General features: G+C 39.4%; 3 protein-coding genes across 4 annotated transcripts in view; 2 read left to right on the plus strand and 1 right to left on the minus strand.

The window, feature by feature from the left end:
- LOC121942613 (extracellular serine/threonine protein kinase FAM20C-like) overlaps positions 1 to 1,619 on the plus strand; it is a 39,789-nt gene extending 38,170 nt beyond the window's left edge. Inside the window, exons 9-11 of the mRNA XM_088074459.1 lie at positions 313 to 394; positions 485 to 544; positions 717 to 1,619. Coding sequence (XP_087930585.1) covers positions 313 to 394; positions 485 to 544; positions 717 to 987 — 413 coding nt within the window. The 3' untranslated portion in view covers positions 988 to 1,619. The remainder of the gene's footprint in view (positions 1 to 312; positions 395 to 484; positions 545 to 716) is intronic.
- A 154-nt stretch (positions 1,620 to 1,773) lies between these two features.
- On the plus strand, positions 1,774 to 17,055 carry baiap2l2b (BAR/IMD domain containing adaptor protein 2 like 2b). Its single transcript, XM_042484418.2, has 14 exons — positions 1,774 to 3,237; positions 3,487 to 3,562; positions 4,287 to 4,373; positions 6,451 to 6,512; positions 7,121 to 7,192; positions 7,987 to 8,076; positions 8,966 to 9,097; positions 9,309 to 9,413; positions 10,427 to 10,529; positions 10,941 to 11,148; positions 11,938 to 12,003; positions 13,243 to 13,585; positions 13,719 to 13,762; positions 15,376 to 17,055. The coding sequence occupies exons 1-14, from the start codon at positions 3,184 to 3,186 to the stop codon at positions 15,449 to 15,451; spliced, it is 1,518 nt and encodes a 505-aa protein (XP_042340352.2). The 5' UTR covers positions 1,774 to 3,183; the 3' UTR covers positions 15,452 to 17,055.
- A 49-nt stretch (positions 17,056 to 17,104) lies between these two features.
- pvalb7 (parvalbumin 7) overlaps positions 17,105 to 18,764 on the minus strand; it is a 50,302-nt gene continuing 48,642 nt past the window's right edge. Inside the window, exons 5-6 of one of the 2 annotated variants that reach the window (XM_042484671.2) lie at positions 17,904 to 18,013; positions 17,105 to 17,691 (exon numbers count right to left, since the gene is read on the minus strand). In XM_042484671.2, the coding sequence (XP_042340605.1) occupies positions 17,666 to 17,691; positions 17,904 to 18,013 (136 nt within the window). In that variant the 3' untranslated portion in view covers positions 17,105 to 17,665. The remainder of the gene's footprint in view (positions 17,692 to 17,903; positions 18,014 to 18,764) is intronic. The other variant, XM_042484669.2, reaches the window with a different exon arrangement.

The following is an 18,764-nucleotide window of genomic DNA, read 5'->3' on the forward strand; positions in this document are numbered from 1 at the left end:
GAAACTGTTTTGAACACTTATCATGTTTGAATATCTGCTGTATTCAGCTTTAACTCTTTAAAATGTGTGTATTTCTACAGCTGGTAAGCACTTATCAAATATCAAATATCACTCTTTATTGCTTCCATGCGTAGTTTTATGGTTCAGCAGGTCTCAGCAAAATTATTGTCAATGGAATATCTGTGGCGTACTTGTGTTTGATGGACAGAATGTACTGTGTTTTAGGATATTTACAGCACAAAGCTTTACAAAGGAGGTGCAAGCTTTGTTGACAGCACAGTAGGAACTAAATTCCTGTTTCCCCTCCTCTAGGTAACATGGACAGGCACCATTATGAAACTTTTGAGAAGTTTGGCAACAATACTTTCCTAGTACACCTTGACAACGGGAGGGCGTGAGTATCCCTGGTGTATTAGTGTGTGTATATTTTTTTGGTGGCTTGCTGGGGTTGTGATTGTGATGTGGCTTGACTGGATCATTGCAGATTTGGACGTCACTCCAAAGATGAGCCTTCCATCCTCGTCCCTCTGGAGCAGTGTTGCAGGTAAAAACAAGAATATGATAACTCAGTAGTTATTGACTTTCAATTGAGGTAAAAGAGATTTTAATTTCATGAAATAAGGTTCTTCTCTGCATGATTTCTTACTTGCATTATTATCCTGTCCTGTCCTTCTTTCACTCCAACACCTCTCTCTGTCATTTTGCTCTTTCTCTAGAATCCGCCGCTCCACCTGGCTACGGCTGCGTCTGCTGTCCCTGCCACAGTATCGTCTCAGTGATGTCATGAGGACCTCGCTCTCCCAAGATCCTCTTCACAGTGTGGCTCCATTGCTGTCAGAGCCCCACCTCGCTGCTCTGGATCGCCGCTTGAAAACTGTGCTGGAGACTGTAAGTCGTTGCCAAAAGACACCGAGTGAGGACAGTGGTGATGATGTCATTTATGACGACATTTCCAACTTTAAAGACATGGTCACACCTGCGGGGTAGGACAGTCTGCACCTCTTATATGTTACGATATCAATGTATATGATTGCATATCACACTGGTACGTGCAAAACGTTGTCAGCAGTTATGGTTATGTAGTTAAAGTCACAAGGACTTACATGGTGCCGTGAGATATTCACAGTTACAGTAAAACAAGTTTTATAAACAGGACAATACATGCGGAAGGACTATTATTGTTTATTTTATTTTATAAACTCCAGAGCTATATAGAGCTCTGAGAAATTTTGGATTCTACAACACTGATTACTTTGAGCCACTATATATATATATATATATATATATAACTGTGTTCTAGGAAAAAGGAAAATGTTTTTCAGAATTTCAGCATCCAGAACTATGCACTATAAATCCACATTGCAAAAAATCATGTTTTGAAAGTTATTAAGATTTACATTCAAATAGGCTATGCATGATAAGAAGCAATAATGGAAAGGATTGTCACTTTTCAATGACACTTGTCTTGCCCAGAAAGTCTTATGACCATTATTAAGTACTGAAAATTCAATATAAATATACCAAAAAAGGTGACGTTTCTTTTGTTATTTACTTGAAAAGTTGGTGCATATAAATGTGTATAATGTTACACATTAAATACTGTGTGTTTTGTGACTAAATTTTTGAGAGATGCAGTTTACTTTGACTGGTGAGAAACAGTTTTTTTTTTTAGTTTTGTCTTATTTTGCATCATGTCACAATAGTTTCCTTGATATTAACATAGTACACTGACTGTCTTGACCCAGACTGATCTGTCTCAAAGGAGATTTTTGAGTAAAATCCTCATTTTAGCCAGTCGTGCTCTTTGGTGGATTTTTTTTCCCCCAATACAAACAGCAGTATCATGTGGAGTATACAGCACAACTGGGTCTTGTCCTTACATGTTTCCTTTGACCAGTGTGGAGGATTAAGTGGCATCTAGCGGTGAGGTTGCAGATTGCGACCAGCCCCATCACCTGATATCAGACAAAATTGTCAACTTGTTATCCTCCATTTTGATCTTCAGTCTGACTTAAGTTTTAGCTCCGTGCGGGATGGGGATTCGATGGCCCTAACCAATCACTAGTGACCCATATCCACCTGGATCATTTTAAGTATTGAGCAGCAATAGCAGCGTCTACCTTGTGTATAGTGGTCGCCATTGTTTTTGTTACTCCACATTGGCTCTAGATCATAGCCTGACAGAAGCTTTACATTGGTGTTAGTCACAATGTCAGACAAGTGACTGGAACAACTACACTGGCCTTCACCTCAACATAACAATGTGAAATGCTCTCTCGAGTCAGTGTTTGGATGCCTCCTGCAGAAGGAATTACAAAAGCTTCCAGTGGAGTGGACATAGTGTGATTCAACTACAGTATAAAATACAAAACATCAGAAGATCCCTCTAAATTTTGAATTGCACCTTCTGATTCTTTAATGCATATTTCTATTGTTTGACATCTTCAACTTGCCTCTCCTCTTCGTGATTGGATTCAATATGTTGGTTTGTTTATGGACAGACAAGGTGATTCTCATATTATTTTCATGTACTCGGTGTGTGATATGTACAGTAAACACTGTGTCTCATAGATATTTGATATGTGAGTGTTATAAAGCAGATGTGAAGGTATGTGTGGTTGACTTTGAGATATGTTATTGTAGCGTTTGAAGCAGTTCTGGAGTCTTTGTATCTAACTGTTTAAGAGTACTTAATATGTATCTTTTTTTAAGGCCGTAGTTTGTTTCACCAGAGTTGAGGACCTCCCTCAGGTGTGAGTCTACGTCACAGTTAATTGGGCAGCTGGCTGTCCTCCTTCTCCTTTCCTTTCAGGGCTTCAATCAATAATTCACCTGGCCCGGTCATATCGATGGCACCTACTCCCTTTTCTCCTCCTCTCGCTCGCTTGCTCGTTCTTTCCACTAAAACTGCTGCTGACGAGGGGGTAAAAGAGCTCGTTAACGGATGACAGAAAAAGAGAGAGAGGGAAAAAAGCACTATTGTTCTATCAGTGAGACCGCAGTGAAGGTGACTTTCACTGCCTTAAGACGCCAATACACCAAGGACCAAAAAAAAAGCCTGAAGAAACTTTAGAGGTTTGAATGGGAATACAGACTCTGCACAGAAGTTTGTTCTCTCTCTGACGTTCATTTTTTGAGGCCTTTCTTTATTTGAAGTACGCATTATCTTTGAAATTGGTCACTATGTCTGCAGCCACCAGTGACCAGCTGCACAGATCAACTTTATCTGTCTATTTGGTAAGTTTATGCCGTGTCCTTGTTCTCTAACTTTGGTTTCTGTTCATGAGGTTGATTATATTTTCGAGGAAGAACTATGATGTTTATTTAAACATTGCCTGGCTGGAGTGACATAGGTGAGTATCAGATTTAAAATGACGGTGTGTTAAGTGATAACCAGAATAACCAGTGTTTTTTTGGTGTGTTGGTTTGTATATCTTTCTGTGCGTGTGTGTGTGTGTGTGTGTGTGTGTGTGTGTGTGTGTGTAGAACCTGATGGAGCACTTCAATCCAGGCCTCCAGAAGCTTGTTGCTTTAGGAAACAGCTATGTAAAAGCTTTTCAAGGTGAGTGGGTTTGTGATCCAGCAGTGTCTTAGAGACTTAGTAAAATAAATTCATAGTGATAAATCCGACACAGATAAAAGATCACTGTGTTTATAAACAAACAACTTTTTTGAAAAGCTAAAAGCCATTGGGCTTGTATGGGGCGTTGGCTTTTTGGAGCCATACAGTAAAATGATCCAATGAACAGTGAGCTAAAACATAGTTTATAGGTATACTAATTAAATATGTAAAATTAAGTTATATGATAACAACTTGAAGCAGAATTTAGAGTTGCTTTCCTCAAAATGTAAGTTAGAAAAAAAAGGAAAAAAGTTCTGACTTTTTGTGTGCATCCTGTTGTATTTGCTTGTCTGACCTCACCAATTTTTCCTGTCTATTTTTTCTCCAATCTTTAGCCTGTGTGTTGCATTGGTAATTGGGTGGGTAGCATGTATCATTAATGTACCTCTCTGCCTGATAAAAAAAAGGAACAGGCTGTCAGTCACAGGGCAACAAGGCAGCATGGTAAAACTATCCCCTCTGGCATGGGGCTATTCCTGGACCAAAATCACATATCACATATCAGCAGCACTGTGAGTGATAATGAATAAAGGCAGAATTTATGGACTGAAGTAAGAGCAATTAAACTGGCCGAGATGTTACTCCAGAATCTAAAAATTTTGAATGTTACATTTTAAAAAAGTGTGTAGTTTATTGTACATTTTTGTGTGTGTGTACCCTACAGCTCTAGCTGTTTGTAGTGAAGCCTACTTCAGCGCTGTGGCTAAGATGGGCGACCAGGCCCTTCACACGCTTTCATCTCGCTCTCTTGGTAAGTGTGTGCTTCTGTGTGTGTGTGTGTGTGTGTTTGCATGCATGATTTATCATTCATATCTCCCCATAACAGGTTTCACCCTTAATTTATTGCATTCATTACAGAAACATAATTGTCCTCTAGAGATGGGGAAGTGCTCTATCAAGTTAATGTCAAGCCTAATCATAGCGACGCATCCCAGATTGTAAAATAACACACACACTCGGTAACCTTAAAATTGCATCCTTACACTGCTCTGTCTCATCCTCTTGATTCTGTGTGTGTTCGTGTATGTGTATTTCTGCATGTATGTATGCCGTCCTGAGTGCACACATGAGTGCATATTTTCCACAAGCTTCACTTTCACTCTGCCCTCAGGGACGTGTGATACTGTAGCATTGTTAGTGGTAATTAGCATATTGCTAACGCATCCCCATGGAGAGTGGGTGGACTCATGGATCAGTACTAGCACAGCTCGACACACGTGGCTCTGCTGGGTCGGCTAACTGAGAAGGTCAGGGAGCCACAGCGTGACTATGGGACCTATTGAGTGACAGACTCTAAATTATGGATGGGGACAGTCTTTCAGCTGCACTCAATTCATTAGCTCGACCACAATCCACGACAATAGACAACACCAGAGGCACCCATAATAAAAAGGGCTTGGCTAACTTTCCACCATCTTAGCGTGATGATTTGAGCAGTGCTGAATTGTGTTAAAGTCATATATCAAATGACTTATATTCCCGCTCAAGTATTGTGCCTTCCTTTTGATAATTTAACACTAAATGAGTGACAGCATTGGGTCAATGATGAGTCAAAATGTAAAAGGATCTTTTATACTCTCGAAGTGGAAGATTTTTTCTGATTCTTCTATGTTGTTGTACATCAGGGTTTCTGCGGTCATTAAATTCCTAGAAAAGTTACGCAATTAGAAAAACTGTTTTTCAGGCCTTGAAATAGTATAATAGTTTGATATATGTTTAAAAAATACAAAAATATGTCTAATGATATGCAAAATATGTTCCTTGTCTTATTAATTTAAAATTTAGTGCTGCATTGAATTACTGTTGAAACAACTGAAGAGACATGATGACAATCAACCTTAATTTTTTAAGATCACCTACGCTAAGGTTCAAGCAAGGTTGCAAAAACAATCATCACAGTGTCCACAAAACAAACATTTACCAATATATAAATGCATACTGTCTTGTCAAAATTATAATCACATCACATGTAAAAACAGTGCTGACATCCATAGGATCTCTTATTTTCCATCCCCCAAAAAGAGGTGCAACCTAGTCATTTTGCAAAGTACTGTATGGTTGTCATACATGTATGGTCATATACAGCTTGTTCTTTAATGACCGAGTAAAGTAAGAAGGCACTAGAAGTTTTCATATCAGTGTATGTGTGGCGGTACCCAACAATTTTAAATGAGTGTTTGTCCCTTTAAATCATTTTGTGTCTCCTTTCTAAATTGAGAGGTTTTTGCATGTCCATGAATGCAGCACTGGCAGAGCTCTTTTTTTCCACAGCAACAGTTTGTGAGTCGTAGGATAATAAGTTGAGAGCGATGGATGAGAGGAGCAGCTGCTGCAGATAAATCCAATATTTTAGATCTGGCCCAATTAACAATTAAATTTCACTTTCAATGCGCCTGAAGTTCTGCTGCTCCATCTGTGCCCAGAGTACGCTCTGCCCTCAGAGAGTGTGGTGCAATGATTATGGGTATATATAATTCAACAGTGTTCCTAATAAACGGTCCAGCTCCAAAAATAGAAAATCACTTTTTGGCGGCTGAAGTCTTAATCGTATAGAGGTGGCCACAAAAGTATGAATGTTTGGCAAACCCTGGCTGTATTGCTCTATTGGCCTACCTGTTTTAATCTACTTGAATAAAGTCATGGAAATGTGGTCAAATATTATGGAAAAGTTTTGAAAATCCATTGATAAAAATGTATGGTACTTGCACCTACAGAACATTTTGTTGCAAGTACATGTAACATATATATAATTTATTATGTCAAACAATACAACAGTATAATATTGTGTTGGTCAGTCTCTGATTTCTCTTTCTCTTTGTTTTAAACAGGGGATGTCCTGATACAGATATCGGAAACACAGAGGAGACTCACCGCAGAGATGGAGGGTGTGGTGAGTACATGTATTCAGTCAATACTCATGTTATTCAAACCAAAACACAGGATCCCAGTGGTCTTGGAAATGCTGACTAAATCTTTGAAGTGTCTTTGAAAGTTTTACTGAAAATGTAAATATCTAAAATGTTTTCACTGGTTTGTAATAATTCTTTTTGGTGATCAGATCATATTGTAGTTGATGATAACCACAGTAAAGAACTTACCAAGTGATAGGACATCCTGCTCAAAAAGTTGTTGACCTTTATCATCAACTTGTAATATTTGAGGCTTTTGTTAATTAAGAAATTTTGGTGAATGCTGACTCATTACAGACTGGTAGACCAAAGCTGAGCTCCACAGAAAGCTTTTAGGAGATGAGCTCCTGCTTGCATTTCACTGCTTGTTTAAAATTCACAGCGCCTCTCGAACCCTTGTGTGTGATTGTAGTGGCTTTCAGTGATGTGAATAAGCAAAACATGGGCTCTGATTAAAAAGCTGGCCTGAGGATGGAGCACATTTGCATATAGATTTAGACACACAAAACAATCTACTGTTTGAACAACAGGGAAGTTTCCATAATGACTTGGCTGCATCGCCGGGACGTTGTTGTTCTTCCTGTTTCAGTTCCGATGGTTCCAGATAGAGGTGCTGCAAGCTATGGAGAAGAATGTTAAGTTGGATGAGGAGTACATTGAGGTGAGTATAGAGAAATCATGTTTTTAGATCTACTTTTCTGAGAACTTGGTTGAGTTTAGGAGAATGTGGGGGAACTTTCCAGACTAGGATTCGTACTCAGTGAAAGATTTGCATAAAAACTATTGCAATCATTTTTGTATTCATACTTTAAATGCATAAATTATCTTTTTTATTGACACAATAAAAAGAGAAAACTCAGAGCCGATAAGAAATTCATCATTATATCTTTGAGAATAAATGATAAGTGGAAGGAATTTGTTTTAGATCTGTGGCTAATTCTTACTTTGTGGCTTAAAGTATGAAAACTTCGGGTGTGTATTGTATACTCTGAAGTTCATATTGCCTGAATTAATGGTAGTTGACAAAATTAATCTTAACATATCCTTCAATATGATGAGAAATCCAGTGAAATTGGTCAATAATTTTTTGTTTTTAGCAGACCAGTTGCAGTAAATCTTTGACCGTTTTGCTGTGGAAGACTTTACAAAAATAATTGCTGTATCTGGTCATTTTAAGCACATGTATTGCATTTCCATCTACATAAACATCAAATGAGCTTTAAGTCCTCATTTGCAGTCACAATACTAGACACTGGTTTTGATATAGTACCACCAAAGACCAAAATCAAACAAATCTGTAGAATTAAAACTTTCTAAGAATATCTACCTGAGTCTGAATTCTTCTGCAAGGGGGAAGCTAGTCAAGACCGGCATCAGTGGAGAGTCAGTTAGTCTCAGGAAATCTTTTATCATCAGATCAGAACTTCATCAATCAGTCTGTTTCCTGCTCTTCAGGGCAGTCGCCGAGTGTATGAGCTGGAGGTGAGGAACCAGGCAGAGGCTTTGGAGAAACAGCTCAGACGAGGAACCTACAGAGACTCTCTGGTAGTTACACACACACACACACACACACACACACACACACACACACACACACACACGTAACACTATTCAGGTTTACACACTCATTGAGGTATACTGCACCACGGGTAGAAACTCATTTTTTGGTGTTATGGATCCCAATTTTGGGAGCCTGCTGACACGCCTTTGAGTAAGAATCTCTTTCAATAGCATTATGATAAACTTAGCTGGCTTCTATGACCATATGTCAACTCATCAGCCTGATAAAGTTGAGATATTTGATTGAGCGACTTCTTGCATCACGATTGGAATGTAATGTTAAAGATATTTTCATGGAGTTTCATGTTAGCTGGCATACTTGTTATTCCAAATGCTACTAATTTAACTTTAAGTTGCCATTTTAATGATGACAATACACAGTAAATTAAGCTTCTCAGCCAGAGTGCCAACTAACTTGCCTTTAATGTTAAAAGAGAATATTCGTAAGGCTAATACTGTCATAATAACCACTGCATTGTCAAACAATTTTCTATTGGATGTGTTTTGGAACATGAGACTCATTCATAAGACATGGGTGTAGATATTTCGATAAATGGACTGTAGAGGAAAAGAACGCTCATTAAAGTAGCCTGCTTATGTTGAACTGAATTGAAATTACCTTGTGACATTTTGTCTTTCAGGTCTAGTGGTTTTGAAATAGACTTAAAAACATCAAATTTAATCCATTTAATTGACTAAACAAATGAAAAGAGCAAGAAACTCATAAATCATACATATTTACTAATTAACCCCCCCACCTTTTTTATCCCTGATGGGCCCATCAGCACCCACACAGTCCCTTAGCAATACTTCTGCACAATGATGTTGTTTCTTATATGTGTTTGTGTGCATGCTTCCCTGTGTGTGTTTTTAGGAGAACAGTGAGTACATGCTGTACCTGAGACAGAGCCAGCAGGAGATCCAGAAAGAGGAGGAGAGGAGGTATCGCTTCTTGGCAGAGAAACACTGTGGCCTCACTCAGTCACTTCTCTTCCTGATAAACAAGGTTCAACACACACACACACACACACACACACACAAACACAAACACATGGGCTGCACAGCAGTTTTATTCCACCCGTGTGATAGCATGTTAATTGCTTGATTATATGAAATTCACGTCTCAATGTCCGTTGGCTCATTAACTGAAGCGTTTCTGTTCATTTTGTTGCTGCCTGGGACTTAATGAGGTGCTCACCTCTCTCATCTGTTTTCAGACCGGTGCATCTCTCCAGCAGAAGGCAGACGGATGGAAGGAGAAAGTGAACGAGACGAGAGGGTCCAGGCCTCGAACTCCCACCCATTTGGATCAAGATGCACAGGTACCAAGGCTTTACGTGATTTAGTCAATTATTTTTAATCAATGTGAGCATTACACTCAGTTTATTAGTATTCAAAGCACCAGACATCCTGAAAATAAGCTGTACTGGAGTGGGATGCGGCACCAGTATCTGTATATAGCCTCAGTAGCATGATTTATGGAAACTTTACACCCTGTTTTGTGTCAAACCTTCCATAAAATGATCATATAATGGCCAAGACCTTTCTAATTATTAACTAAAGGGAGGAAAAAAAACTTCATTTGATACAGGATATCATTAGGCACGACCCTTTATAATGAACTCTCTTGTTTTATCAGTTTATTACTTTATTATATTTTAGTAAGAGGCCTTCCCTGTTTTTTAATCTGCTCTAACACTTTCGTCCAGTGGTTCAGGGGTCTTAATTTGTTCACCGCATTGAAAGATTTTACTGCACAATTATTGGCCACTTTATAAGGTTCACCTCCAAAATCTTTTGCAGTCTAATACAGCAGCTCAGCCGTAAATTCTTTCTTTCCTGAGATAATAAGGTTCAGTTTTTAATCTCTGTGTGTGGGGAGTATTGAGTTACATAGAATGGATCCCGAATATTTGCAAAGAGTGTGATAAAAATGCGTCCATGTGGCTGTGCCCAGATTGTCAAACTAAAACCAGCGTCTTTATGTTTTTATCAGCTGCAAGGCACAGCAGTGAAAATACTGTCAATACAGCTTTCTCTAAAATTGATTATTTTAGGTGGGGCTTTTTTAGGTGGCTAAAATACATTTTTCATTGTTGTCCCCTCCACAGCAGTAGATTGCTTAGCTTCAGTCAGTTATTACTCCAGCCTGCTTTTCCAAACTGGTGACACGTAGATTGACATCCACTATAAGTAATACACTGACTGTAGATATGTATCCCAATACAAACTTACTTCAAAAAAGCCAAACTATCCCTTTAATGTGCTAGATTGCTATTTAAAATATAAATTTATTTTATTTTTCTTATTTTTTACCTGTGTTGCTTCTGGACAGTTGCGAGGTTCAGTGAGCTCCTTGCTGCAGACAGTAGCCAGAGATGAAGACATGTCCTGGGCCAGGAGGGAGCAGCAGGCTCTGGGCAGAGTGCCCTCTAGAGGTGGGAGTAAGACTGCACCCTGTGTAAATTGTCATTGTTGAAAATTAATATGATGACATTGTGACCACCTTTGAAGCCACACAAGATCAGCAGTACTTGCTTTTGCAACATTAGACTATGTACTGAAACATACCGCTCTGCACATTGGCATTGTGTAAATTACATAAGAGTTCTTGGATTAATGTCTGAGTAAATTAGCTGTCTTTTTTTGCCAAGGAAGATGCAGTAGTTTATGAACACCCAAAATGGTCTTTTTTCCCATTTCCTCACAGCTTCTTTAAATTCAGTTTTAATGGCACTTTTTAAGCATGAGGCAGGAAAGTTTTGTTTTTTTTGTCTAACTCTCTCTCCCTCTATCCTGTTCTTCTTTTACACTCTCCACTCGTCCTCCACTTGTTCTCCACCCTCCAGCGCCGTCTCCCCTCCCCAGCCGCTCTCGCTCCAGCTCAGTGGGGGAATCTCTGGGTTTGGGTGGAGGGAGAGCCATGAGAGCGCTGGTATCTCATCCCTCCTCATCCAACCCAAAGCTGCTGCCTTTCAACAGGGGAGAGACCATCACTGTACTCGTCCAAGAACCACGCAACGGTTGGCTGTATGGACGCACTGACAGCAGCCTGCGGTGGGTAGCTGAGAGACAGGATGTATACGTGTATGAATTCCGGAACAAGAGCCATAAATTAGTGGTTTTTAAATGCTTTTACATGGGAATAAAACTATATGTGACAATTTATAACTTTGAGCAACCAGTAGGAATTGCATTAGATAAAGTCCCTGGCACCATTGTTGTTTCTGAGCCCTCTCACTCTTAAATAAAATTGTTTCAACACAGATGGAAAAGCTAACTAATTATTCAAGATACAAAAGAAAACTGAAAAGAAATGTAAACCATTCTGCCATTTGTTCTTTTATTATGAGAGGAAAATGTCTCGCATTGCTGATTAGTCACAAGTATGGACAGTGGGCTGTTCGCCTTGGAACATAAAAATGTTTTGAAAAGAGAAATCTCAGCAGCTTTCAGGGGAAGAGTTGAGTCATGGTTATTTATCAGCAACTCAACAAAGCAACACAGATCAGCAAACGTCATTCTACGCAATAAGTCAGTGAAGCTATTTATTTTGAACATCTTTACATTATGTGATGAAATCTAAATGCGTTTTTTTGTAAGTTTCCATTTTGCAAGAGCACAGAAGAATACTGTAATGCAAAAGAGTTTGATAATCAAGGGCAGAAAAGTTGCATAAGAGCTGAAACAGGCATTCATAGACACTTGAACATTCATTTCAAGTCTGAAAAATATGCAGTATGTATTGTCTGATAAAATGTATTACAGTATATACTGCTGGAACAAAGACAAGAGGGTTTATGGAGTTGGCTGTTTCCTCATGTGTATCTGTCTTATCTCCTCCAGTCAGGGCTGGTTTCCTGCTGCTTATGTGGCTCCTGTTGAGGATTTCTCCAACACTTTAGCAACAAGGTAAGAATTACCGTCACACTGCACTGCAAGTCCAGCAGAGGATTTTAGATGAATATGTATAGTCGCCAGCATGTCGGCTTCTTACAATGTATATTATAAGTGATAGTGTGACAGATTTCAGTGTAATCTTGTTGACCTTGGATTAAGAGAGACGCTCACCTGGAAAAATGCTCCTGCTCCCAGACACTGACCAGCATATGACCCGCTAAAGTGTCCTCAAGCATGAAACCCAATGCCTAACATTTGTAGGACCCTAGGATCCTGAACCAGGGATACTCAATTTGCTTGGCTCGGGGACACTTTTTGCAAAATGACAGGAGTCCAGGGGCCAGTTAATAAACAAACAACAATAGTTATCAGTATTATAAATTAAATAGTCTTTTTCTTAACTTTTGAAGTTAGCTGACCTCGTTCATCTTTGCCAAGAGGCAAATCCAGTCGCAGCAGCTCACAGCTCAGGGGCGCGCAGCTCTTCTAGGATGTGAAGACATTCAGGGCTTAGCTCAACCTCTGAGAGGAGACTGGGGATCAGTCTCTGGCACTTTTTTTGATAAAGACAGCTTTTGATTCTTTTTTTTTTTTACACTCTATAGGGCTTTGCAATATGTCAATATTATATTAAGATGATGATATGTGAACAGATATCTTTAATTTTAGATATTGTAATATCTTAAGTGTTGTCATTTCCTGGTTTAAAGGCTGCCTTACAGTAAAGTGATGTAATTTTCTGAACTTAGTAGACTGTTCCAGCTTTTCTATTATTTGTCTTACTCCCACATAGTCATTATATCCACATTACTGAAGATTATTTATCAAAAATGTCATTGTGTAGACAAAATATTTCATGAAAGCATCAGTAGTTGACCCTAAAATATCTCTGCAATATCGATATTGATTACATAACCCAGTGCTACTCTCTGGCACCTCCTTTACATTCAAAGTACAAAAACAGGTTGTGAAAAACAGTTTGTTGTCATTTTCTAAACTTTTGCCTTAGTCTGAACAAGTAGAAAATATTGTTGTATTTCAGGGATCACAGCAGAGACTCACTTTACTAATATCTAAGATGCATACATGGTTGGCTGCGTTGTAAGATAAATTATACAGTTTAGGCTTGGGGAACATAGTCAGCTCAGAAATGGGAGAGAAGTTTTTATTTATCTTCAATTAAAATATTCCAGGTGACTGTCCTGCTATAAATGACAAAAAGTTCCTATTTGTTCACTTTTGACCCTTCAGTGGTGGCTCACTAAGAAGCCACAGTATGAACAACCTGCTGGACCCCACTGACACCTTGAAAGACCAATCAGAGAGCAAGAACTATGGAGACGTCCCGCCGCCAGCCACACCCAACCGCAGAGCCTCAGTAGACTTCCGGCCGATCTCTCCTCTGCCTGAGAGGAAGCTGGAGTCAGCCCTTGAGACAAAGCCAAGTCAGACGAAGAGCTACACCGAACAACCACCTCCACCTCCTCCCCCACCGCCTCCTCCTCCCCCGAGTCAGAATCTTCGACGAGGCTCTGTAGATTTTCGACCAATCTCTCCCCTCCCCGAGAGGAGTGAATCCACATCTGATGTCCAGGTACCAGAAGTTTAGTTCTGAAAGTAATTTACTCCCAAAGGATGGCAAGATGTTTTTTCCTTTGTTCCATAAGAAGTAATCATGGTACACTTACCCTGCTTTACTTGTTTTGTGCAATCCTCTCTTTTCTTAGGCGTTATCCCCACATGGGCAACCTGAAAACCCACTGTTTCCCAGGTAATTTTGAGTTTTTATTCATTAATGGAAAGAAGTGTGCTTTCTCTCCATACAGTGTCTGATGAATTCCAGTAACTTTTTAAACATTTTATTCAGGATTACCTTTCCCTATTTGCTAGTCAGTATTTTATCTGGGATATTATGTATCTGACTTTATTTCAATTCAACACAGTTACTTGATGCCAAACAAATATGCATGATCATGTACAAGGACTATTACTGACAATACTGAGTATTAGATCTGTGCTGGTAGCAGGTGTCTGGGTTTGGGTGCAGTTTAAGAGGATTTTCCTTCTCAATAAGAAAACTGTTGTGAAAAGAAAATGTGAAACATTTTTCGGTATAAAAACAGGCCAGCCATTAGGAAATAATATGGGCAGAAAAGTGGGCTCCTCTTTCACACTAACTAACTAATTTAGTGGGATTTCTTAATTTATAAGTAACATAGCCAACATGTTCATTCAATCTTGATGGATACATTAATCAAATATTGCTCAAATTCGGTACAGAACTAAAATAGCGTAAAGAGTACATGGCTGTCAACCCACAGTTTTCCAGACATACTCAGTTTATGCAACTGAAGACTGTTTAGGGACTGCAGTATGCAGGAATATTTACTTGCACCATCTTTAAAAATGGCAATGCACACATTTTTTTTGGCCACAATCTTTTGTAAATTTTGGAGCGTTATTAAGCCCCTGTCCTGACAAAAAAGCTTGTAATGGCTGGTATCGATGGATGCCCTAGATCATCTTGTTTAATACAATACCTGTGTTTTAACTGTAGGATTTTAACAGGGCCTGTTACAGGACAAACTCTTCACCTTCAGCTCCGCCTGTCATATCGGGTGCTCCTTCACATTTGTTCTGGCCAGAGGTTTGGCCTTTAACTCTCTTCTGCTTTCATACATGTATTCACTGTGTAAATACATTTAAAATGTGTTGTCAGTGATTAAAGTCAGCAAGTAAATTGTTGTACATGAGGCTCAACCATTGAACTTTTCATTGGCTTCCCCTTGGCCTTGGGCTCATCTGTACCCTTTCACCCCCCCTGATGGCGAGCCTGTATAAAAACGATAGAATATGATAAAAATGGGTAGCAGTAGCTCAGTCTGTGAGAGAGGTGCTAGCTCATGCTCCTTTACAGTGATGACATGCCCTTGAGAAAAGCACTGCACACCCAAACTGCTTGGGGCGCCTGTCCATGGGCAGCCCCCTCGCTCTGATATCTCTCCAATAATTAAGTGTAGAGGTCCTGCGTGCATGGATCTGTATTTCGGGCTTGTTTCTGTGTAATCTGTAAAATAACAGAGTGAAAAAAATTGAATTTCCCCTTGCACAGACCTTAGATATTGGATAACTAACACAAATGGAAAGTGATTAAAATGCATGTCTTTTGTAGATGCATCTTGCTTATACACATTACCTCTGAAGCATGCTCACCAGCATGCTCTCTATCCACAGTCAAAATTTTCCATCTTCTGGCTGAGGTCTGGTGTTAGTTTCCCAGCCTGGAGTGTGTGCATATGTGTGTACGTGGTTTATTTGGGTTGGCGGAAAGCAGTTGAGCGTGTGAGGTGTTGTATAACATCGTTCGTCATCCTCTTGTTTCAGAGGCACAAACCCATTTGCCACTGTAAAGCTTCGCCCCACGACGACCAATGACAGATCCGCCCCTCAGATCCTCTGATCCGTCAGCACTCGTGCAGGCGGGGTTTGTAACCAAGGCTGCCTGATCAGGTTGTGGAGGCAGGATATACAATTTTTGTTTCAGGAGAATGTAATGACAGCTCTGAAATGTGACAGCCCTGAGCCAGAGAGGCAGAGGAAGGTTTGGTGACTTTTCTGTACAGTGTTTGATAAGTTGAGGTTTTCATGCACCAAACACAAAAGAGATACTGAAGTACTTCTCAGTGGTTAAATATCACAACTTTTGAAGTAGTTGCTTTATCAAGTCTATGTACAGTATTTACGTTTTTATATAGATAGCTCTGTTTGTCTGTTATAGTAGATGGGAATATGCTTACTCTCTAGCTAAAAGTTAAAATATTTCAGTTTGTGTTTTTGTTACTCTTGGACAGAACCAGGCTATCTTATTCCCTTTGTTTCAAGTCCTTATGCTAAGCTACCTGTCTGCTGGCTCTAGCAACATGTTTAGTCTACAGACAGCTACTCAAATTTCTTTATCTCTTGAACTACTTTTTTTTTTTGCTGAAGTTGTCATCATGCTATGCTCATTTTCTAAGCAAATGTATCCTAAATCAGAATCTTTTTTGTGCATGTGATCAGTGTTGTGCATGAGCACGTTAAAAGAGATCCGTTCATTGAGCATGCTCATGTTTTTGGTGAATGTTGAACTGAGTTTGCAACTTATAAACTTGAGCATCATTCACTCTCTCGACAGTTGACAACCCTTGTTCTACAGCACCAGAGGATTTACGGCACCCAGCATGCTGACACACAACCGGCATGGCGTGTGCTAATGGCGTTTCGAACAGTACTTACAGTGTACAAGTGATAGGGTGACAGATTTCAGTGTGACAGGTTGACCTTGTATTTAGACATACCCTTACATGGAAACATGCTCCTGCTCTTAGATGCTAGCCAGAGATACACAGCTTACTTAGCTGGGAGGACACTTCTGCATAATGACAGGAGGCTAGGGGCCAGTTAATAAGCAGGCATTAATATTATATATCACTATAATAATAGAACTGCCTATTTTCAAACTTCTGAATGTGAGTAGCACTCACTCTAGTGACAGTTTACAGCACTAATTTTATTGTCATACAAGGATTTACAGCCCCCGACATGTAGACAAACAACACCAACATGCAAGCGAATAATGATGACAAGATTTTATTTTATTAAAAAAAAAAAAAACATGGATGGAGATTAGTTAATTATTTGGGGCTGTAATTCAAAATTTTAATTGTGAACTACAAGTGTGTACTGGTTCATTTTAATCTGTGTGAACTGAACTCTTGTGAAGTGTGAACATGCACAACCCTGCATACAGATTTGATATGACAGATCTGAAATCCTTTCAAACCTGACCTGGGCCATTTTTATATTTGATCTTAACTACAGTACGATACATAGTGGATCACTCACATGGTGGCAATAGTTTTTATTTAAGGTTAAACTTAGGCCACAGCTTCTCACCTAGAGATTGTAAATGTATAATCGCCTTTGCTGTCCTGTGATTGACATGTTTTGCACTGTTTTGTGAGTTTAAAGTTTTGTGTCCTCTGTGAGTAACAATAAGTAAAGAGACAGTTATTACTCAAGTTTTTTTTATTATCATTTCTTACTCAGAACTTTTCTGTCTTCACAGCTCTCCTTATATATCATTTTATTCACTACATCATCTGATCGGAGGCAGGGAGTGTGGAGGAGGAGGGGAGAGAGGAGAGGAGGTGAGGTGAAGGAAGGTGGATGAGGAAAAGGAGTGGGAGGAAAGTGCACTGAGATGTGAACATCTAGAAGTAAAACCAATCGGACAAAATGCACAACCTGAAATACACAAAGGAAGGAAATTAAGATTTAAGAAGTCTTCATAACATCTACACCATCTACAGCACTAAAGTACCACCATCTGTTTTGAGACCACAAACTATCTTCATGAAATCATTAAGAATGATTCAGAAACCCATACAGCATGTGCGATTAAATATATATAAAAATGAAAAAAATGAAACTGGTTCTCGCTATGCCTTTATGTTTCTCCTCAAGATAACTCCCTGGTGGCCTGCTTCTGCAGGGTTTTGTAGAGAGCAGGCCTGGTCTGACTCCATGTGTGGGGTCCCGACGAAGGTGAGAGGAGTTTGAAGGTGGCAGGTACAAAACATGAATGCAGGGACGAAGAGGAGGAGGAAGAAAAAGGGGGGTGTTCAGCTATCCCCTACTCATGCACCAAGGCCTCAAACTCTGAAAAAGACAAATAAAAACATTTACGTTAATATAAAGATAAACTTCAGTGATCTGCATCTTAGCCTACATTCTAACCTGCACACTAATCACCCTCTACCTCCTTTACTTTCTACTGTAATTTTTATTTATAATATAATATTTTATAACACGATCATATTTAATGATATTTAGAACTTTTTACTCTTTGCAATATTCCTCCGTTTTCTCACCATCAATGCCGATCTTGCCGTCTCCATCTTTGTCTGCGGCTTTGAGGAATGCTGATGTCTCAGAGTCAGTCAGATCTCTGCCCTCTGCGGAAAAGCCCTTCAGTACAAACCTAAGGGAAGTACAGGATGTGGAAGAAAAAGTAAAGCTGTTCATGAACCTTTTGCAACCAGGCCCAGTCTCCTTTTTGTGAAACTAAAGGAGAATGTTGGCATTCCACCGTGCATTACATTTAGTGGATACAGTGAACTCTGAAATAATACTATGGCTAATGTGTGGTGACACACACACAAATAACTTGGCAACAGTTAGGAAAAGATCATTAAAAGCATCAGCATTAAAAGCAGCAATGTCTCAGAAAAAACACTTGCTGTCTGTGACATTATTCCCACCAAGAGGTCCTACAAAACAACCACAGTTTGGAGCCTAAAAAGCAGATGGAAACATACCGATGTGTCACTACAAATAACCAATGTTTGGAGCCTAAAAAGCTGAATGATACACACCAACGGATTCCTAAAAATCACTTATGTTTGGAGCCAAATGCACAAATGGAAATACAGCAACAGGTTGTTACAAAACACCTGAGATTGGAATCTAAAATGCCAAGAAAAATACACAGACAGGTCGCTACAAGACACCTAAGTTTGGAGTCGTAAAAACCTGTCTGAAAGAGACAAGTTGCTACAAAACACCTAAGATTGGAATCTTAAAAACATTGACCGAAACACACCAAAGTATTGCTACAAACCACCTAAGTTTGGAGCCTAAAAAGCTGATGGAGATAAAGCAACAGGTTGCAACAAAACACCTAAGTTTGTAGCCTAAAAAGCCTATGGAAACACACTGACAGGTCACTGCTA

This window comes from Plectropomus leopardus, chromosome 3 (genome assembly GCF_026936395.1).
Source record: "Plectropomus leopardus strain MGB_pleo_1.0 chromosome 3, ASM2693639v1, whole genome shotgun sequence".
NCBI lineage: Eukaryota > Metazoa > Chordata > Actinopteri > Perciformes > Serranidae > Plectropomus > Plectropomus leopardus.